Source organism: Anguilla anguilla, chromosome 13, assembly GCF_013347855.1.
Source record: "Anguilla anguilla isolate fAngAng1 chromosome 13, fAngAng1.pri, whole genome shotgun sequence".
Taxonomy (NCBI): domain Eukaryota; kingdom Metazoa; phylum Chordata; class Actinopteri; order Anguilliformes; family Anguillidae; genus Anguilla; species Anguilla anguilla.
The window spans coordinates 22,975,912-22,992,051 of NC_049213.1; the positions used below are offsets into that span (position 1 = coordinate 22,975,912).

At 41.2% G+C, this 16,140-nt stretch overlaps 1 protein-coding gene across 2 annotated transcripts; it reads right to left on the bottom strand.

Annotated features, from left to right (window-relative positions):
- Positions 1 to 1,043: 1,043 nt before the first annotated feature.
- aspn (asporin (LRR class 1)) lies at positions 1,044 to 13,123 on the bottom strand. 2 transcript variants are annotated; one of them, XM_035389356.1, is made up of 8 exons: positions 12,807 to 13,123; positions 8,146 to 8,415; positions 5,921 to 6,033; positions 5,233 to 5,446; positions 4,406 to 4,516; positions 4,061 to 4,154; positions 3,589 to 3,727; positions 1,044 to 2,919 (listed from the first exon to the last, which is right to left on the bottom strand). In XM_035389356.1, the coding sequence occupies exons 2-8, from the start codon at positions 8,375 to 8,377 to the stop codon at positions 2,716 to 2,718; spliced, it is 1,107 nt and encodes a 368-aa protein (XP_035245247.1). In that variant the 5' UTR covers positions 8,378 to 8,415; positions 12,807 to 13,123; the 3' UTR covers positions 1,044 to 2,715. The 2 variants fall into 2 exon arrangements, with proteins under 2 accessions (XP_035245247.1, XP_035245245.1); XM_035389354.1 differs by lacking the exon at positions 12,807 to 13,123 and adding an exon at positions 10,434 to 10,791.
- Positions 13,124 to 16,140: the final 3,017 nt, after the last annotated feature.

Genomic DNA, 16,140 nt, shown 5'->3' on the forward strand with positions numbered 1-16,140 from the left:
ATAATTAAGTTGAGCAGAAGTTGGCAGGAAATGCAGACACTGATGACACTCTTTCCCCACCCTTGCACTTAAAAATGCAGTTCCCTGGCGCCACATGTGTCTTCTTCTTTTGGCTGTTCCTGTTAGGGGTCACCACAACGGATCATCCGTTTCCATCTCTTCCTGTCCTCTGCATCTTCCTCTGTCGCACCAACCACCTGCATGTCCTCCCTCACCATGTCCATAAACCTCCACTTTGGCCTTCTTCTTTTCCTCCTGCCTGGCAGCTCTAGCTTCAGCATCCTTCTCCCAATATAGCCAGCATCTCTCCTCCGCACATGTCCAATGCACAACATGTGTATGTGCTATGAAATGACCTCTGGCTTCATTTTGTGTTAGTGTTTGCCTGACACAGTATGGGAGGAAGGGAGGAACAGTACAGGTAGATTAACCTTCTGATTAATTACCTGTACAAAGATTTTTTATTTCAAATGTATTCTTCCACCGATGGACACATAAACCACTGTGTTTATAACATTTAATTGCTGCTTTAATACCCTTTTTGAGGATCTAAGTAGAATTCAGACCAGTGCATTTAGATTTTGTCCAAAACACATTGGAAAATGGTCCTCTTTCAATTCTAGTTTTATTTAAACAACTGTGCCGTTCATGTGTTTAAAACTACAGCATCCACTACTGGTAATGGATTTAAAGTATTATAAATAAAAACAAAAACTCCACATATTTCCTCAATAGCACAGCAGTCTCTGTGCTGTCATAGTTCTGTCTTAGTATTGTAAGGTTTTATTTCACTGAATAAGAAAACGGTGTTGCGCTAACCCCACCTGCTGGTGTGACAGAGAAAAGCCCTTAATTCATAGTTTACCTTCTAATACTGCAAGAGCATAATATGGTGAAGATGGTTTCTCTCTAGGTTTGTGCTGTGGGTTGCTGTGGTGTGGGAGGGTTGTGTCTTCTCTTTGTAAACTGAATTGCCAGTGAGTGTGTGTCTGTATTCTTTTACTTGCCATTGTATGTAAAGAAAAATAGGTGGACATGTCAGATTAAAAACAAGTGTAACTTGAACCGTTTATTCAAATTGAATAATAAATATACAAGTCCTTGTTTTAAGTACAGTATGCATATATACAATGAAATATATTCAGATTAAAGCATATTGAAAAACATATCCTAGGATGAGTTTCTGTGGCATAATAAATTCAGGGGAAAGGAACAACTACATATTCGATTACTTAAGCATGCAAACTGAAACGTAAAATAAAAAATTCCAAATTTCAAAATGATCATATTACAAGGAAACCACCATGGCTGTTTTTTCTCTTATTTTTTTCCTATTGCTGAGCAGTAGTATGAAATGTGTGTTTTTATTCATTAACACGAGGATGCTCATGTTTTATACAATCCAATGATTGTCTTTTGTTTAGCCAGTTAGTGATGTTGGGTGCATTTAATGCTAATGCTGAGCACAACAGCACATGCGCTGTACACTGCACTCGGGTTTGCTGCAATATAGTGTAATAATGTCCGCTTACCAGGAGGTGGCGCTGCATAGTCATTTTTGAGCAGCCGGATAAGGCTGTAACATAACCTGAAAGTCTGGTTGCTGAAGTCCTGCCTTGTTGCTGGAATCCAGGTGATTCAATTGTTTTTGTATCATAGGTCTCCAGGATCAAAGTAGCAAACAAACACAAGGAAACAGACCTTTCTTATCACTCTTAAAACTGACCCAAGGTTAGTAAAAGTAAAAAAGGGCGTCATACTCCATTGTACACAGTTTTAGGCAGTGTAGGGCTGGAGGCGTGTACTCTGCCTTGTGTGGTGTAAAATAACTTTAAATACTTTGCCATTGTATTTGAAATGTATTGAAAGGGATGGTTCATTTTCTGTGTTTTTAAAGAATATATCATTATTAGTTTTAGTGAATGTTTTGAGTTGGCCCTGACAAATGTGTCATTTGACAGGAAAACTGGATGAGTTGACCAAAAACATGCACTAAAGCGCAATAATAATAAAAAACTTGAATGTCAAATGTCAAGTACTGTTTGTCCAGAATCCTTCTTCAGTGTGCCTCTGCAGGCCTAAATACTAGATGCGCATACCAAAAGCACTATGTAAACAGTTAATTTCAAGAATGTAGTTGTTCAATAGTAACGTAAAGTAATGATTGCACTTGATTCATCTAAAAAGAATGTTGGATCCTCAGTTTTCAAGGATGGAGAAATGCCATTTAAAAGCAAAGCTCTCAACATCTTCCCTTAAATGGAACAGACTAGCTTCTTTAGGTGTCCATTAAAATTTCATCCCTGCAGAGGTAACCCCTTGATTGGTTATATTAAGATTCATTTTTCCTTCCTTTTTCATTTTATACTCTTCCGATATTCAAGTAATGAGACCCTCTCTCTCTCTCTCTCTCTCTCTGCTCAGGGCTCTTAAACCTTGGTTGACAGTTTCTAATCCAGGTCCTGAAGGTTCCACATTGTGCCAGGTTGTTTATTTGTTCAGTCATTGCTCCCTGTTCATAAAGTTATTTTTCCCCTGAACTGAAAAGAGTTAACTGATCTGGGCTCTGCTTGCGTAATAACTGTCTGGAAGGAACTGGCCTGATGCTGCCATGGTGCTGGTGTGAGGCCCTGCAGTACCAGGATTTAGGGGCGTGTGTGGTGGGGGGTGGGGGGTGTGGGGTGTGGGTGTTGGGTGCCAGCCGCCAGCAGGGCTTCACTTCCTCCTCCTGAAGTTCCCCAGCTGCACGCCCCTGCGGCCGGACACGCAGCGGAAGGTGGCGGGCTGCACCTCCCAGTACTTGAGGGGGTTGGCGAACAGGCTGATGCCCACGTAAGGGGACTTTTTCACTTTGCGTTCCACGGGGCAGAAGTCATGCAGTCCCACACTGCTGATGCTGTTGGCATGAAGGTACACCACCTGCATGGGATGCAGGGTTGCATAAGTGAGTGTGAGAAAGAAAGAAAGAATGAAAGAAAGAAAAGGGGTGTTAGCCTCCAGTCCAGGAGAGCTGTAGTTTTTTGGTGCATTTCAGCAACTAAGTGCTTAAAGGAGTCACACGCCTTGTTTCGAAGGCCGAAATGGATGGTTGAAAAGAAGCCAATAAAAAACTGCAGATACTACAGCCATCCAGGATGTGAGTTTGCCACCCCTGGTATAGGGTACAGAGTTATAAACTTATCTCTTTGAAACACATGAATCTGTAATCTCAGTGCATGGGATTTTTTTTAACTCTTTTTTTTTTGGTGCGTACAGTTAATATTTTTCACATTAAGGAATGCTTATGTTTCAGTAAATATGTCATAATATTTAGCTGGGTAGGGTGTCAGTATTACTCACAGGATATTACCGTAAAAATGTATGTATCTGGTATTGATTGTCTGTATGGATTAAAGTTTTGGCAGTACATTATGGTGTCATATTGATCATAAAGCCCAGAGCAGACCATGTTAATAATTTGCCCTGTGCCTGATGTAAAAACGCTTAGTTTGTAGGCATCAGTGCTAAATCACTGTACAGTGTAGTCATTGAGCCAATGAGGGTGATTAGATGCTACAGGAGAGCGGCTGGCAGACAACAGCACCTTACCTGTAGATACTTGAGGGAATCCAGACCCGCGGGAACGCTCTTGAGTTTGTTATTGTCCAGGTGAATCTCTCTGATGTTGGGGATGCTGGCCAAGCTTCCGTTTTCTACAGACTTGATTTGGTTATAGCCCAGGCCCAGCCTGTGGTGCGTAAGGCAGTGCTTTTAACAGTCGGACACGAATACCTCCCTGATGACATCACCTAACTCAGGTCTGCTTTTGATGCACTTAGCCAGGGCAACACAAACAGCTTCCCTTTCTTCTCATATCGTTAGTTTTTGCAACTGAATATATGCTTTAGTGAAGCAATTCTAGTTAAGTGCCTTGCTCAAGTGTGCAATGGCTGTGCAAATTGAACCTACAATTTCTAAAATAATCCCAGTTTGCTAACTACTACTTTAGCGGATATACCTGTCTGAGTACGTTTAAAAGCTGATTTTTATCAATTAATATAAATATATATATATATATTACCTCAGTAAGTTTTTGTATTTATAAAGGTCCTCCAACTCCACCTTTCCAATCTTGTTGTAGTCCAGGTGAAGCTCAGTCAGTGAGGGTGGGAGGTCTTAAAAAGATTTGAATTGATCAACACATTTCCGGCCTGACTGACTCAAATTTGTACTAAGTGTGTAATGTCTGCAATAGGACGCGGCACATTCAGCATGCTGGTATACTTAAAAAAGGGAGGTTAGGATTTACCCTTATGATTTACACCTTTTCTGTCTTGACATATCTTAGTTGTAGAGCACTCAAGCCCTGATATTTGCTAAAGTCATGACTCTAATTAAAGTACAGGAGGCAGTTGGATGAGGTTACCTTTTGGTATTGCTGTAATTTTGGCCTCTGCGATTCTTAAATACAAGGTAGACATGCCATCGAACGCTCCCATCTCTATCCCACTGTTAGCAAGGGGATTTGCGCTCATCTCTGCAAAGAAAGAAAATACCTTGTTTCTACATTTTTTTTGCGTTCAAACATAACAGACTGCTGCATCAAAAGTAACTGAAATTTACAGGTGCTCATTGCAGATCAAAATAACTTGTATACCAACTGTTGTGCTGGCCACACCATTCTGTAGATACTGATAGAATAATCATGAATTGTAAATATAAAATGAAAGGTATTTTTATGAAACATGAATTGTACAATGTGATAGATGTAATGATCCTTGATGAATTGCTTCTATCCTTCTTTTTCCTCTCAATTTGTAAATTCCTATTATAATTGACTGGAAAATCTCCTCAGTCAATCAAACAGAGCATAGAAAAGCACATGCTCCCTTCCAGACCATGTAGTGTCAAACCACTGTTTCTTTTCACACTACGGTCCACAAGCTGAGCTCACACTGACAAGAACAGGGGAAAACACTGGCAGACTTGAGCCAGCAGACTGTGGGTGCCTGTTTGGCCAGCCGGGGTGGCTTACGAGCAATGACATCTGACCATAGGTAGCCGATTGAATCCTTCCCTCCCTTGAATGACACTAAGGCCGGTTATGCGTTGCCTTGCGGGACTACCGGCCACAATCAGCGCTGGCACAGTCCTGATTCGATAACAGACTGTGGGGCCCGTCCACACACTATCATGGTCCCTAAACCGGATGAGCTGCACTGCATTTTAAGCAGCTGTCCAGGAGAGCTCTACCTAGGACATGCAGGGACCTCATTCCCTGAAAGGCCTGCTTCTGGACTTTGTTGATTTTGTTGTCGTGGATCCTCAGCTCCAGGACGCTTTTGGGCAGGTTGGCGGGAATCTGTGTCAGCAGGTTGTAGGACAGGTAGAGCAGCTGCAGTTTGTTTATGTTGTGGAAAGCCTTGGGATGGATCTTTGAGATCTTGTTGTTGACCAGGAACAGCGCCTGTAGTCGCAGATTGGAGAGCATTTACGACGACGTCTAATTTGCCCCATGACTAAGGCTGCAGCTCTGGTCTTTGATGTGAGTCATTTCCTGGCAGTAATGGGTGCTTAAAGTACAACAGAGGCACCCGCTCAAGAACAGGTGTGCACATATTATTTTCCCTATTGTGTGTTACGGCTTTACCTCATATCAGCATGTTTCTCACATCCATAACAAACCCCTAATGAGAACTAAAAAGAAGACCACCTATTTGCATTCTAATCCAAGATGCCTTTTCCACCTAACTTGAGCTGAAATCAAATCAACAATTCTGACTTACTGTTGTTTATAGGGTCATCATTTACATATAATCTAGGAAAATGGCAATGCCCCCCTTCGCTGGTCTGCAATCACAGTTGTCCTGGGCCTGAGCTACTTTTCCAGTCCAAAAACATGTTAGGTGTGCTGTGTTGACCAGTAGGCTACAAAACTTACATAGAGGTTTTTGATGCCTTTGAAGTCATTTTCCTTGATTTCAGTTATTTTATTGTTCTGAAGGTCGATCATTAATGCGTCTTTGGGGATGTTCTTTGGCACTGCTTTTAAACCTGTGAAATGAAAAAGAGGTGGTTAAGGGGAGTTAGTGAAGAATTTCATGTGCCCTGCTTTTTTAGAGAAGAATGAAGAAAATATTCTACTTTGAATCTGAATTCAGAGGCAGTCTTGAGGTTTAAAAGAAAACAATGCACAGTTGACACTTTTTGCAGTCATTATACATTTTAGCATTTAATTTTGACCTCTGAGGTTGAGATTATTCATACATGGTGTATTGAACCTTAGCTCTTAGCAACATAGCTCAGCAATGATTGATTAAAATAAGTTATGTGTTTTCAGTGTTTGAATGCCTTTGGGCAGTTATCTACTTTGGCCACGCCCTTCAGTTACGTTTTACTACTATAGAAACCATGAATGCTTCATTAATATTATTCCAGGATTTCTTTTCTATTTAATTTCACTTAATCACATTTAATTTTGACATGAACGCCAGAATTCAAATGGGACCTATTCATTTCCTCATTTGTTGCTTATGAGGTACAGTTGTCATTCTGTTACAGAATGGGGATGGTTTTGTTTTGTGCTCTTTAGATGACTAAGAAAAAAAGAATCTGCAAAGGGCTACGAGTTCCCTTTTGACTGCAGCCATGAGTGTATTGTCTGTGACTGAACATTTGGTATGCATCTTCGTTCTGCTATGCAGTGAGCACATTTTAATGTTAATTAATAGAATATGAAGTCATGAAAGATGACAGATGCCCTGGAGATGCATGACTTGTTTTGTTGAATTTTGTTTTGTCTGCGCATATTCTGCTTTGTAGTTTGTGGCCCCTACTGTAAAACCGGGGGGTTCCGAACAGACCTAAACAACTTTTGTTTACTTTTTACAAGGATGTTTGCCTCTGTCCAGCTCCCTGCTCTTTGGGCTGTAACAGAGCTTACAGTTCAGAGCTCTATATGGAATTAAAGATGTGAGAATACATGGTGATGAGAAGAAGCTCATCATTTCCCCGCAGACTGGAGGGCGTCCGGGCCTGCAGCTGCATCACCCCAGCAGTCTCTGCTGCTGCAGCACGAGCTGGCGTGTAGGCCATGGGTTACACGTTGTTGTGCTCTGAGAGGAGCTGACCAGCCAGTTTAACTAAGTAAAGTTAGAATCAGAATCAAAATAACGAAATTAAACTTGTGGTGTGCTACCAACTTAATGTATTTTTCAAGTAATGTAATATTTTTGGGTTCTCACAGTATATTTTGTGATCCTATGGATCAAAAATAATGAAGTGTATTTTATGGAAAGCTGTGCTCTTTCCTCAGGGAGAATGCTTACTTGTTCGCCATCTAGTGGTGAAGAACGCATCACTGATGTAAGTTTTGTGGCCAAAGAATCCTGGCATGTCTACTATATACAGAAATTACTCAGCCATGTTCAGGTGATATTTGAGTGGATGTTCCATCTCCACATAGATGCAGGTTTTTCCAAAGGCGTAAGTTGTCGCTAGAATAGCAGTGGCCCAGAACCCTGTGATTCCCCTAACTGAAAAGCAGATTTTATCTGCTCTCAACAGAACCACTGAAAGAATGTTGGAACAATCATTTGTTTGTGTTCCCCCCCCCCCCCCCATTACCTGACCTTGCATACTCATTTACAATAATAAATGAGTAATGATGAAAACACGTTTGTTTACAGATTCAACATAAACCTCCCCCTTAAGACAGCATTTTGTAAGTAAAACGTCGAAAGAATGCTGTTTTCAGCCCTTATTCGGGAATTTCAGGCAATATTGACCGACAATAGTTACTTTCTTTTGAATGAAGCGTGATAGCTAGCTATGTCATGGAGAGTAGTTAAAAAAAAACAAAAAAAACAACGGATCCTTATTGGACTTGTTTTCCCTCAGTGTCGAGTTGAGCTGAGTGTTTTATAGGTATTTTCAGGTGCAGCCACAGTGCTGTCTGGTGGGTTTTTTTTTCCTCAACAATAAAGTTTTTGTTTAAATGAGTCAGATGTGTTCTAAGTGCACAAGACCGAATGTGCTTTTGACATCAAGATGGAAAAACCATTACTGCTGTGACAATGAGTAGCAGGTGTGTCTGTGTCTGAGTGAGTGCACGTGTGTGTCTGTGTGTGTGTGTGTCTGTCAGTTAAGGGATATGCGTCCTCTCACCCAGATCTGAGCACTGAATCACCCTGAGGAAGCACTGGCAGCCGAATGGACACTCTGGTTCAGGGGGCGGAGAGCCTTTGGATGGAAACAGGAGGTTGCTATCGTCGTCGTCATCATCCCCGGCATCCTGCTGCATGATGTCATGATGCCTCAGGAAATTCATAATATTGATTGGCTCGTAGGGCTTGGCCTGGCACAGTGCCAGGAGGCAAAGTAGTACAATCTCCCTCATGGCAGGGCCCAATTTCTGACAGCAGCGTTTAAAGAACCCTGGAGAGAGACATCGGTGATCATTATTCATTCGCTTGGCAGATGTCCAGAACAAAGCTGCAAAGCCATTCGTTTTACTCTAGCTTGACCTTTGTAGGGAGAAGTACTTTTCCTGGTAAGCATTACCTGCTCACCAGCATACCAGGGTCCCCCCTGAAATGTGTTCTAAGAAACCCCCAGCCCCAAATGGTTTCCATGCCCTGGTCATTTTGTGAAGTGCAAATTCATATTGCATGACCTGCCACTGACTCTTTGTGGGAATTCTTTGGTGGCACAATGGTGCTGTTGAAAGCATTGTCACCTCACAGCAATAAATAAAGTGTTATAGCTAGCTGTGTCACGGACAGTAGTTGTAAAGTAATCTGTTTTACAGGTCGTTGCTGTAAAAGAGCATGCATGCTCAGTCAACCGACCCTGTATAAATACAGGTTAATGGATAAAATCATTTCATGTAGTTGTTTTCTGAACAGTGATGAAAGATGTAGATGATCTGTAATTCAGGTATTCTGTTATAACGCTCCTCCAACTCTACTGTCCTATTTACATCCAGACATCATCTAAATGTGTAATCAATGGCCTCAGTATTTAATTTGTTAATGCTGTTTGTGCATATAACATGGTTACTATTGTTACTGTTACAAGTTGTATTCTGTTCTTATGGTTTGTCCTGAGGAGAACTGTTTTACAGACTTAAAGATTCTCAGCTAGTTTACACATGTAATGCAGTTTAACGTTCCACATGTACAGCCTTGAAGCAGTTTAATGTTCTCACATGTACAGCCTCAATGCAGTTTAATGTTCTCACATATACAGCCTCAATGCAGTTCAATGTTCTCACATGTACAGCCTCAATGCAGTTTAATGTTCTCACATGTACAGCCTCAAAGCAGTTTAATGTTCTCACATGTACAGCCTTGAAGCAGACCCTCAGGATCTGGCTAGCCCACCATGCGCCGTCCTGCTACTGCACAATTTAAACAGTGTTTTTATTGTGTCTGAATATGACTTTACCTCCCGCGCTCTGTGCCTGTGAGGGACGCTGGTACTGAAGGGGAACGCTGTTTACATGGAGTTTGTCTGGAGTGCAGAGAACCGTTTCACCTTTCAGTAAAATGCTCTGCTGTTTCATTTTAGCGTTAAAGCTCTGTGGGGCTCTTGATCATGCATGTATGGCTGAAATACATAGTTCACCTCCTGCATAGTTGAGTAGACTGTGGAGATGCAGCAGTGACAGATTAACATACTTGTTGATTCACATTGTTTAAATTTGCACATCGAAACGGTGGCTGGGGAATTTTAAATATTAGTAGAACAATGGACTTTTGTGACCTTTTGCAAAATGTGACTGCATTCAGTGAATTGCATTTTTTCCTTCTTTGTCCAGACATGCATAAAACTTAAGGGAAGAAATGCATTTGTAAACTGCGCGCTGTAATTTTGTCAATGGGGATGTCACACGAGCCTCTTATTTTACTGCTGCTTCTGCTGAAATATATCAGCCATCACTGTATCAGGAGGGTTTGTGACAGGAAATAGGAGTCTTAAAGGGATGAGGCAGGGTTCAGCATCAGTAAAACAGGAGATTCTACAAACCCCAGATTCAAGTTTGAATGTGCTGCAGGTGTGCATGTAGGAAACTAATTCAGTTTAATCAAAGCTTAGTAAAACACAGTTTTGTTTGCTTTTGCTGTCTATATCAATTTCTTCTTTTGTGTTGACAGTGAAATATTTTTAAGCCTTATTAATTACAATTGTTCATACATACTGTGTATATGCAGTGTTTATTTCAGCCGTGCAGCAATTTAGTGTGCAGGTGATAGTCAAAATAAGCTTAACAATTTCAGAGTATTGTTAAAATATAAGCATTAATTTAGAAATTTTTTTAAAAGCTTTTATCAAGTAGGTTCATGCAGATCTGTCTCTTTTACTTTAATTTCTATTGCTGTATTTATTCACAGCAGTACATTTACCTGCAACAAAAATAATGTCCCCCTCCCATAGTAATATAAAACGCATACCTTAGGAAAATTGTGTTTAATCCTCGTTTTATCTTGAGGGAAAATTGTGAAATTAGATTCAATTGACGGTAGATCCAGTGTCCACAGGAAAAAAAGAAAAAAAAAGGTTTTAAAAAGGAATTAAAAAATAAATAAAAAAGGAAAACAAAAAGGCAGCAAAAAGCCCCGAATGGAAATAAAAGGCTGCTGTTGCTGGCACGGAGGCTTGCGCTCAAATAAAGTGCTCTCACATCACGGTGTTCACGACAGATATCGAAAGCGCATTGTTACCACTCATATGTTTCTCATCAGCACTTGAGCCTCCGCCAGGAGCTTTAGCCTGCTTCTGAGTGCCTAGCCCCAGTCTTTACACAAGATCCACTGGTAGGTCCTTTACCCACTGGGATAAACAGGTGGCTTCCTGCCATTCTAAATATTATACCTGGCTTTAAACGCGCATGCCGTTACATAACACTGAGGAATGGGTTTGGAAAGCCAATGCTTTTCACAACAAAAAAAAACCGATTTCTTAAATTTCTTTCGATGAATCATCATCAATTTTAATTCTGGGTATCGATTTGCCAGAAAGTTATGTAAAGGGATCTGGGAAGCACGCAGCCTGTTCACTTTCACCTGTTTTACTATCTTTCATTGAGCAGGATGCACAGACCGCAATTCAATTCAAATGTGCATTTCAGCGGATGGATATGCTCTGTTGTTCGTATGAGTGAACTTGGTTGTGATATTGAGAGGATCATTAGTCATCAAGTTTTTGTTTTAGCTGTAGCCAGATACAGAACAAAATGAGAAGCAATGATATACAGGTATGAATGTAACTGCTAATATTCTCCCCTCTTATGTAACTTGCATATTAAATGTATTCATTAGTTTGTTGATGCTCGTGCTCATACATAGTACTAGACAGCCAGTAATTGGTTTACCATGAGGGAGTTTATGACCGCAGCTAGTTTCCATTTGGCATCCCCCTGCTGGCCCCTTCCTAAAGAAAACACCTTGTGCATTATGAGCAGTTTGTGCATTAGAGCCGTACTTTAAATGCACTGATAGTGATAACATGACAGGCACAGTGGTGCAGTCTGCAGGGCGGCCGATTCTCTGCCCATATAGGCCTATATGAATCCCCCCATTCATAGGCGCTGCAGAGCTGCGGTGGTGCAGGCGGGCTGCAGGCTGGTGCACGCTCAGACAGAGATTCATAGGTGCTGCGGTGGTGCAGGCGGGCTGCAGGCTGGCGCACGCTCAGACAGAGATTCATAGGTGCTGCAGAGCTGCGGTGGTGCAGGCGGCTGCAGGCTGGTGCACGCTCAGACAGAGATTCATAGGCGCTGCAGAGCTGCGGTGGTGCAGGCGGGCTGCAGGCTGGTGCACGCTCAGACAGAGATTCATAGGTGCTGCGGTGGTGCAGGCGGGCTGCAGGCTGGCGCACGCTCAGACAGAGATTCATAGGTGCTGCAGAGCTGCGGTGGTGCAGGCGGGCTGCAGGCTGGTGCACGCTCAGACAGAGATTCATAGGTGCTGCAGAGCTGCGGTGGTGCAGGCTGGCGCACGCTCAGACAGAGATTCATAGGTGCTGCGGTGGTGCAGGCGGGCTGCAGGCTGGTGCACGCTCAGACAGAGATTCATAGGTGCTGCAGAGCTGCGGTGCTGCAGGCTGGCGCACGCTCAGACTGAGATTCATAGGTGCTGCAGAGCTGCGGTGGTGCAGGCGGGCTGCAGGCTGGGGCACGCTCAGACAGAGAGCACCCTGCCCGCCTGCTGTGCTGCGCTGCACTGGCATGGTCAGGGTTTCAGTTCAGGCAACGGGACGAGCTTTCACTAGGGACACGACACGGCAGCCCCTGATCCTAAGGGGATTTTAGAATAGGTGCACATTGCAGAAGTGTTCCTCCCACACTCTTTCTCACACACACACACACACTCACTCACTCACTCACTCACTCACTCACTCACTCACACACACACACACACACACACACTCACTCACTCACTCACTCACACCATATCATTTTAATTAGAATCCTGAATTTTGGAACTGTTTTTCATTCATTGTATTTATCATTCATAATTAATATCACATTCATTAATATATGATTGTGAATGAGGCTAGTTGTGATATTTTACCCGAGTTGTTAAGAATTAGTTTCAGTCAAGCTTGTAGTAAGCATATGGAAACCCTTGCATTTAATATGGTCAAACCAACTTTCTATAACGATGTGTCCATTATTCTCCTGTTTTTCATTGAATTATTAATCAGCATACTGTCACATCAGATTTCAAGATTACTGACAGTAGATACAGTGATACACTTAGTATCTATGACAGTCTGAAGGTGAAAATAGACTATTTAATACAAATATTGGATGTTTTTCTTACCTGTGTGAGAAATCCAAAACCAATCCTCGCCTTATAAGAACATGATATATGGCTGTCCTGCAAACCTCCTTCAGGAATAAATTTAAATAAAACCTGGATTTTAAGGTTGAACTGAATCTAAGCAGCTCCTGCTGAGTGGTTACATTAAATATAATAAACACGTTCCAAAGAAGAACATCACAAACTCTTCCTCTTTAGCCAAAGTGTAATGCATAAATTCTTAGCACCTGACCGATATTCAAAAGAGATTAGCATGACACACGCCTATTATATTTTAGACATGAGCAGCGTTTGGTGTTGTACGTCCTTGTGCAGCTGTCCAGACCATGTTTCAGAGGATGATGGTGACAAGCCTCTGAAGATGATATTAAAAATAGACACCGAAGGAGACTGGAGAAACATAAATCAAATGTGAGCAGTTATATTTAGAAGTTATGAAGTAGTTCCCCGCTCAGATTATGGCATCATTGTCGGTATTCCGAACAGTTGTAATGAAATACTTCCTTGCATTAATTATAAAACACAAACTTTGGTTTGAAGCAATCCAGCACAGATTGCTGAATTTGGACTTTATTAAAAAGGGGAAACACATCATGAATGGTTTCACCCCAGTTGACCATAGAAGTCTGGAATGCGTTTTATTACTGCTGGGTTTTCTCTACATGGAACCTGATACAGCACTTTGCCCACCCAAACACTGAACTCCAGACATTCCTATCAGTGTCTCGCAGGCCTAACCTAATGCGACCCATACGAGGAGTGTTTCCATACAGTCTGGCAGCATGCACTCCTTAGAGCAGATCAATACCGGGGGAAGTCATTGGAGGGACAGTACACTAGGCAGTGTTCGGTCATAGTTTTATATCTGGCTCAGTTTAAAAAGAGTACTGTCTTCCGTAAAGACATTAAAATGATAAGCTACCCCATCTGAGTAAGCAGTTTGGTTTTTTTTTTTGAAAGTCGCTCTTGGGATGCTATGATTTAGCATCTGTATGGTGATTAAACATCCATACAGAGGAGGAACTTGCATACTGCAATGGAACATCCCTGCAGAGATATTACAGCCATGCAGAGATGTTCAAAGAATCCAAGACCTTGAGTCCTCCGTGTGTATCCTCAATGGCGTCAAGTATAAATAAGTGCGTGTCCTCATGATGCATGACCTGGCCTGCATTCAGCATATTCCAGAGGGCACTTGGACACTGAGTGATGTGAATGTTAGTGTGTGTGTGTTTGTGTCTGGGTGTGTGTACCGTGGTATGTTTTCTGAGGTGCTTAGGTATGTAGTGTATGTGTTTTTGGTCAGTGTCTAATCTGGAGGATGGTGCCTGTGTCCCATGACATTTTCACTGTGTTGCTGCTCTTGAATAGACTCTGCACTCCATAAAGTCAATACAAGATGCAGTGCCCTTGCTTGCAAAACAGTAGTTAAACAAGGAATGATCAGTACCTAATGAACTGAAAAGAAAAAAATAGTAAAAGTAAATTCACATGAATGCAGCAATTGGTAAATGTGTAGGCTATATTCCAAATAGATATTTTTCCACTATACAGAAGAAAAACGGTGTTCAGCATAAACAGTAATGTATAGTGTTTATTCATGTTTTTACACCCATTCATGTATCGCAGATGATTTTACTGCCCAAATTTGCTCATGGCATGAAATCATTGCTTTAAATTTTTATTTATTTACTTTTTTTAACAGTGCCACATTGTTCTGTCTGAATACTCTAACAGTGAATCCAAAGTCTCTGATGGTGAAATAAGTATAAGGATGAACTTAGAACTTTTACCTTGGTAGAGGTTATTTCTGGTTATTACCTCCAAACACAGGAGGTAGAAGCACTGTTTAAATGATGGCTTACTAATTGAGCAAAAAAATCCTACCTCATTTTTATTTATGGTTTCTTTAAAAAGGGACAGATTGATACACTGAACAATCACCACAGTGTGCATAGCTTATGCTCGTTTTCAGTACCCATCCTTTTCATAGGAAAATCCTTTAATTTATGAAAGCAGTGAAATAACAGGTCAAATTTAGAGATTAGCTTTTACCTGTAGACTACTCCTAGCTTGTTCTCATGTGACCGGAGTAAATGTTTTATGTTCTCCTCTCAGTACTGGACTCATATGAACCGTCACTACTGGGTAGAAAGCCAAGATGTGCGAAAGGTACGGTTTTCTTCAGGACACAGCTGCTGCAGGTTTTTGGAAGCTCGGTGCGCAGTGCTGCAAAGTCCGGTTTATTTACTCCCCTGTAAGACTCTGAGGGAAAGGGCAGATTTTGTTCATGAGCACCAAGAGTACCAAAGGTTTTGGAAGACCTTGGTTTATTTTTATAACCAGCCCAAGAGCTGAATAATACTCAGATGAAAAAATATCCAGGGTCAATTTGGGACAAACTTTATATGTGCTTACTTCACCAGAAAATTCAGTTTGGAGAACAGTCCAAATCTATGCTCATGACCTAGGCTTGGCAGGGATTTAAACCATGAAGACTATTTTCTTACATAATCTCTCTAGGGGTGTAATATTTTCCAAGAAGTTAAATCATATTTGGTACAGTAGGGAGAATTGTATTTGTGCGCTACTGTTGGGACTTTAGGGCTTTCTACCTCTGTCAGGACTACATATAGTAAATAATGCTTCCCTTACATGGAAAATAGCTTTTTAAAGTCCACTTTATCAGAAAGGGGAATACATTTTACAAAATAGTTTCATTATTTCAATTGATTTTTTCATAGTATTAAGTTTTCTTATTTTGGTAAATAAGATTCTCAAAATAAGACATTCGTGTTCAGAATCAGTGTATGGTTCAAAAAAAGTCTTGGTTGGGGTTATGTGAAATCATGACGTTAGCTCATCCCGTTTCGACACATGGAGCACAGAAGGTATTTCAAAGACAGTTAACCATTTTGTGTGCATTTATAATCTGTTACACATTTAGACATCCATGTGTATGCACATATGTGACAGCAGGCATATTTATTTTATATATTTCATCAGGAATGGAAGATCTGCCATTTTAGGAGTCACCTTGGGTAAACGGTCCATACGGATGGGGAATTTAGTGTTGTGCAAAGAATGTGTCTGTATAGCAGACACATTTCTGGGTGATGTTTGCTGAGACAAGTAAAAGTCTTAGGGTACCACTGTTTAACTGGGAAGGACACACAGTTCTGTGAGTGATTTTATTTCATAATTTAGAAAAACTTATGCCATTTGTTTTTCTCTCAACTGCAAATCTTGGGTGAGTTCTCTAATTACTCGGACTACATTCATCCTGAATATTACATAAACCAAAATACAAATAAAAGTCAGCACTTAATCAGCA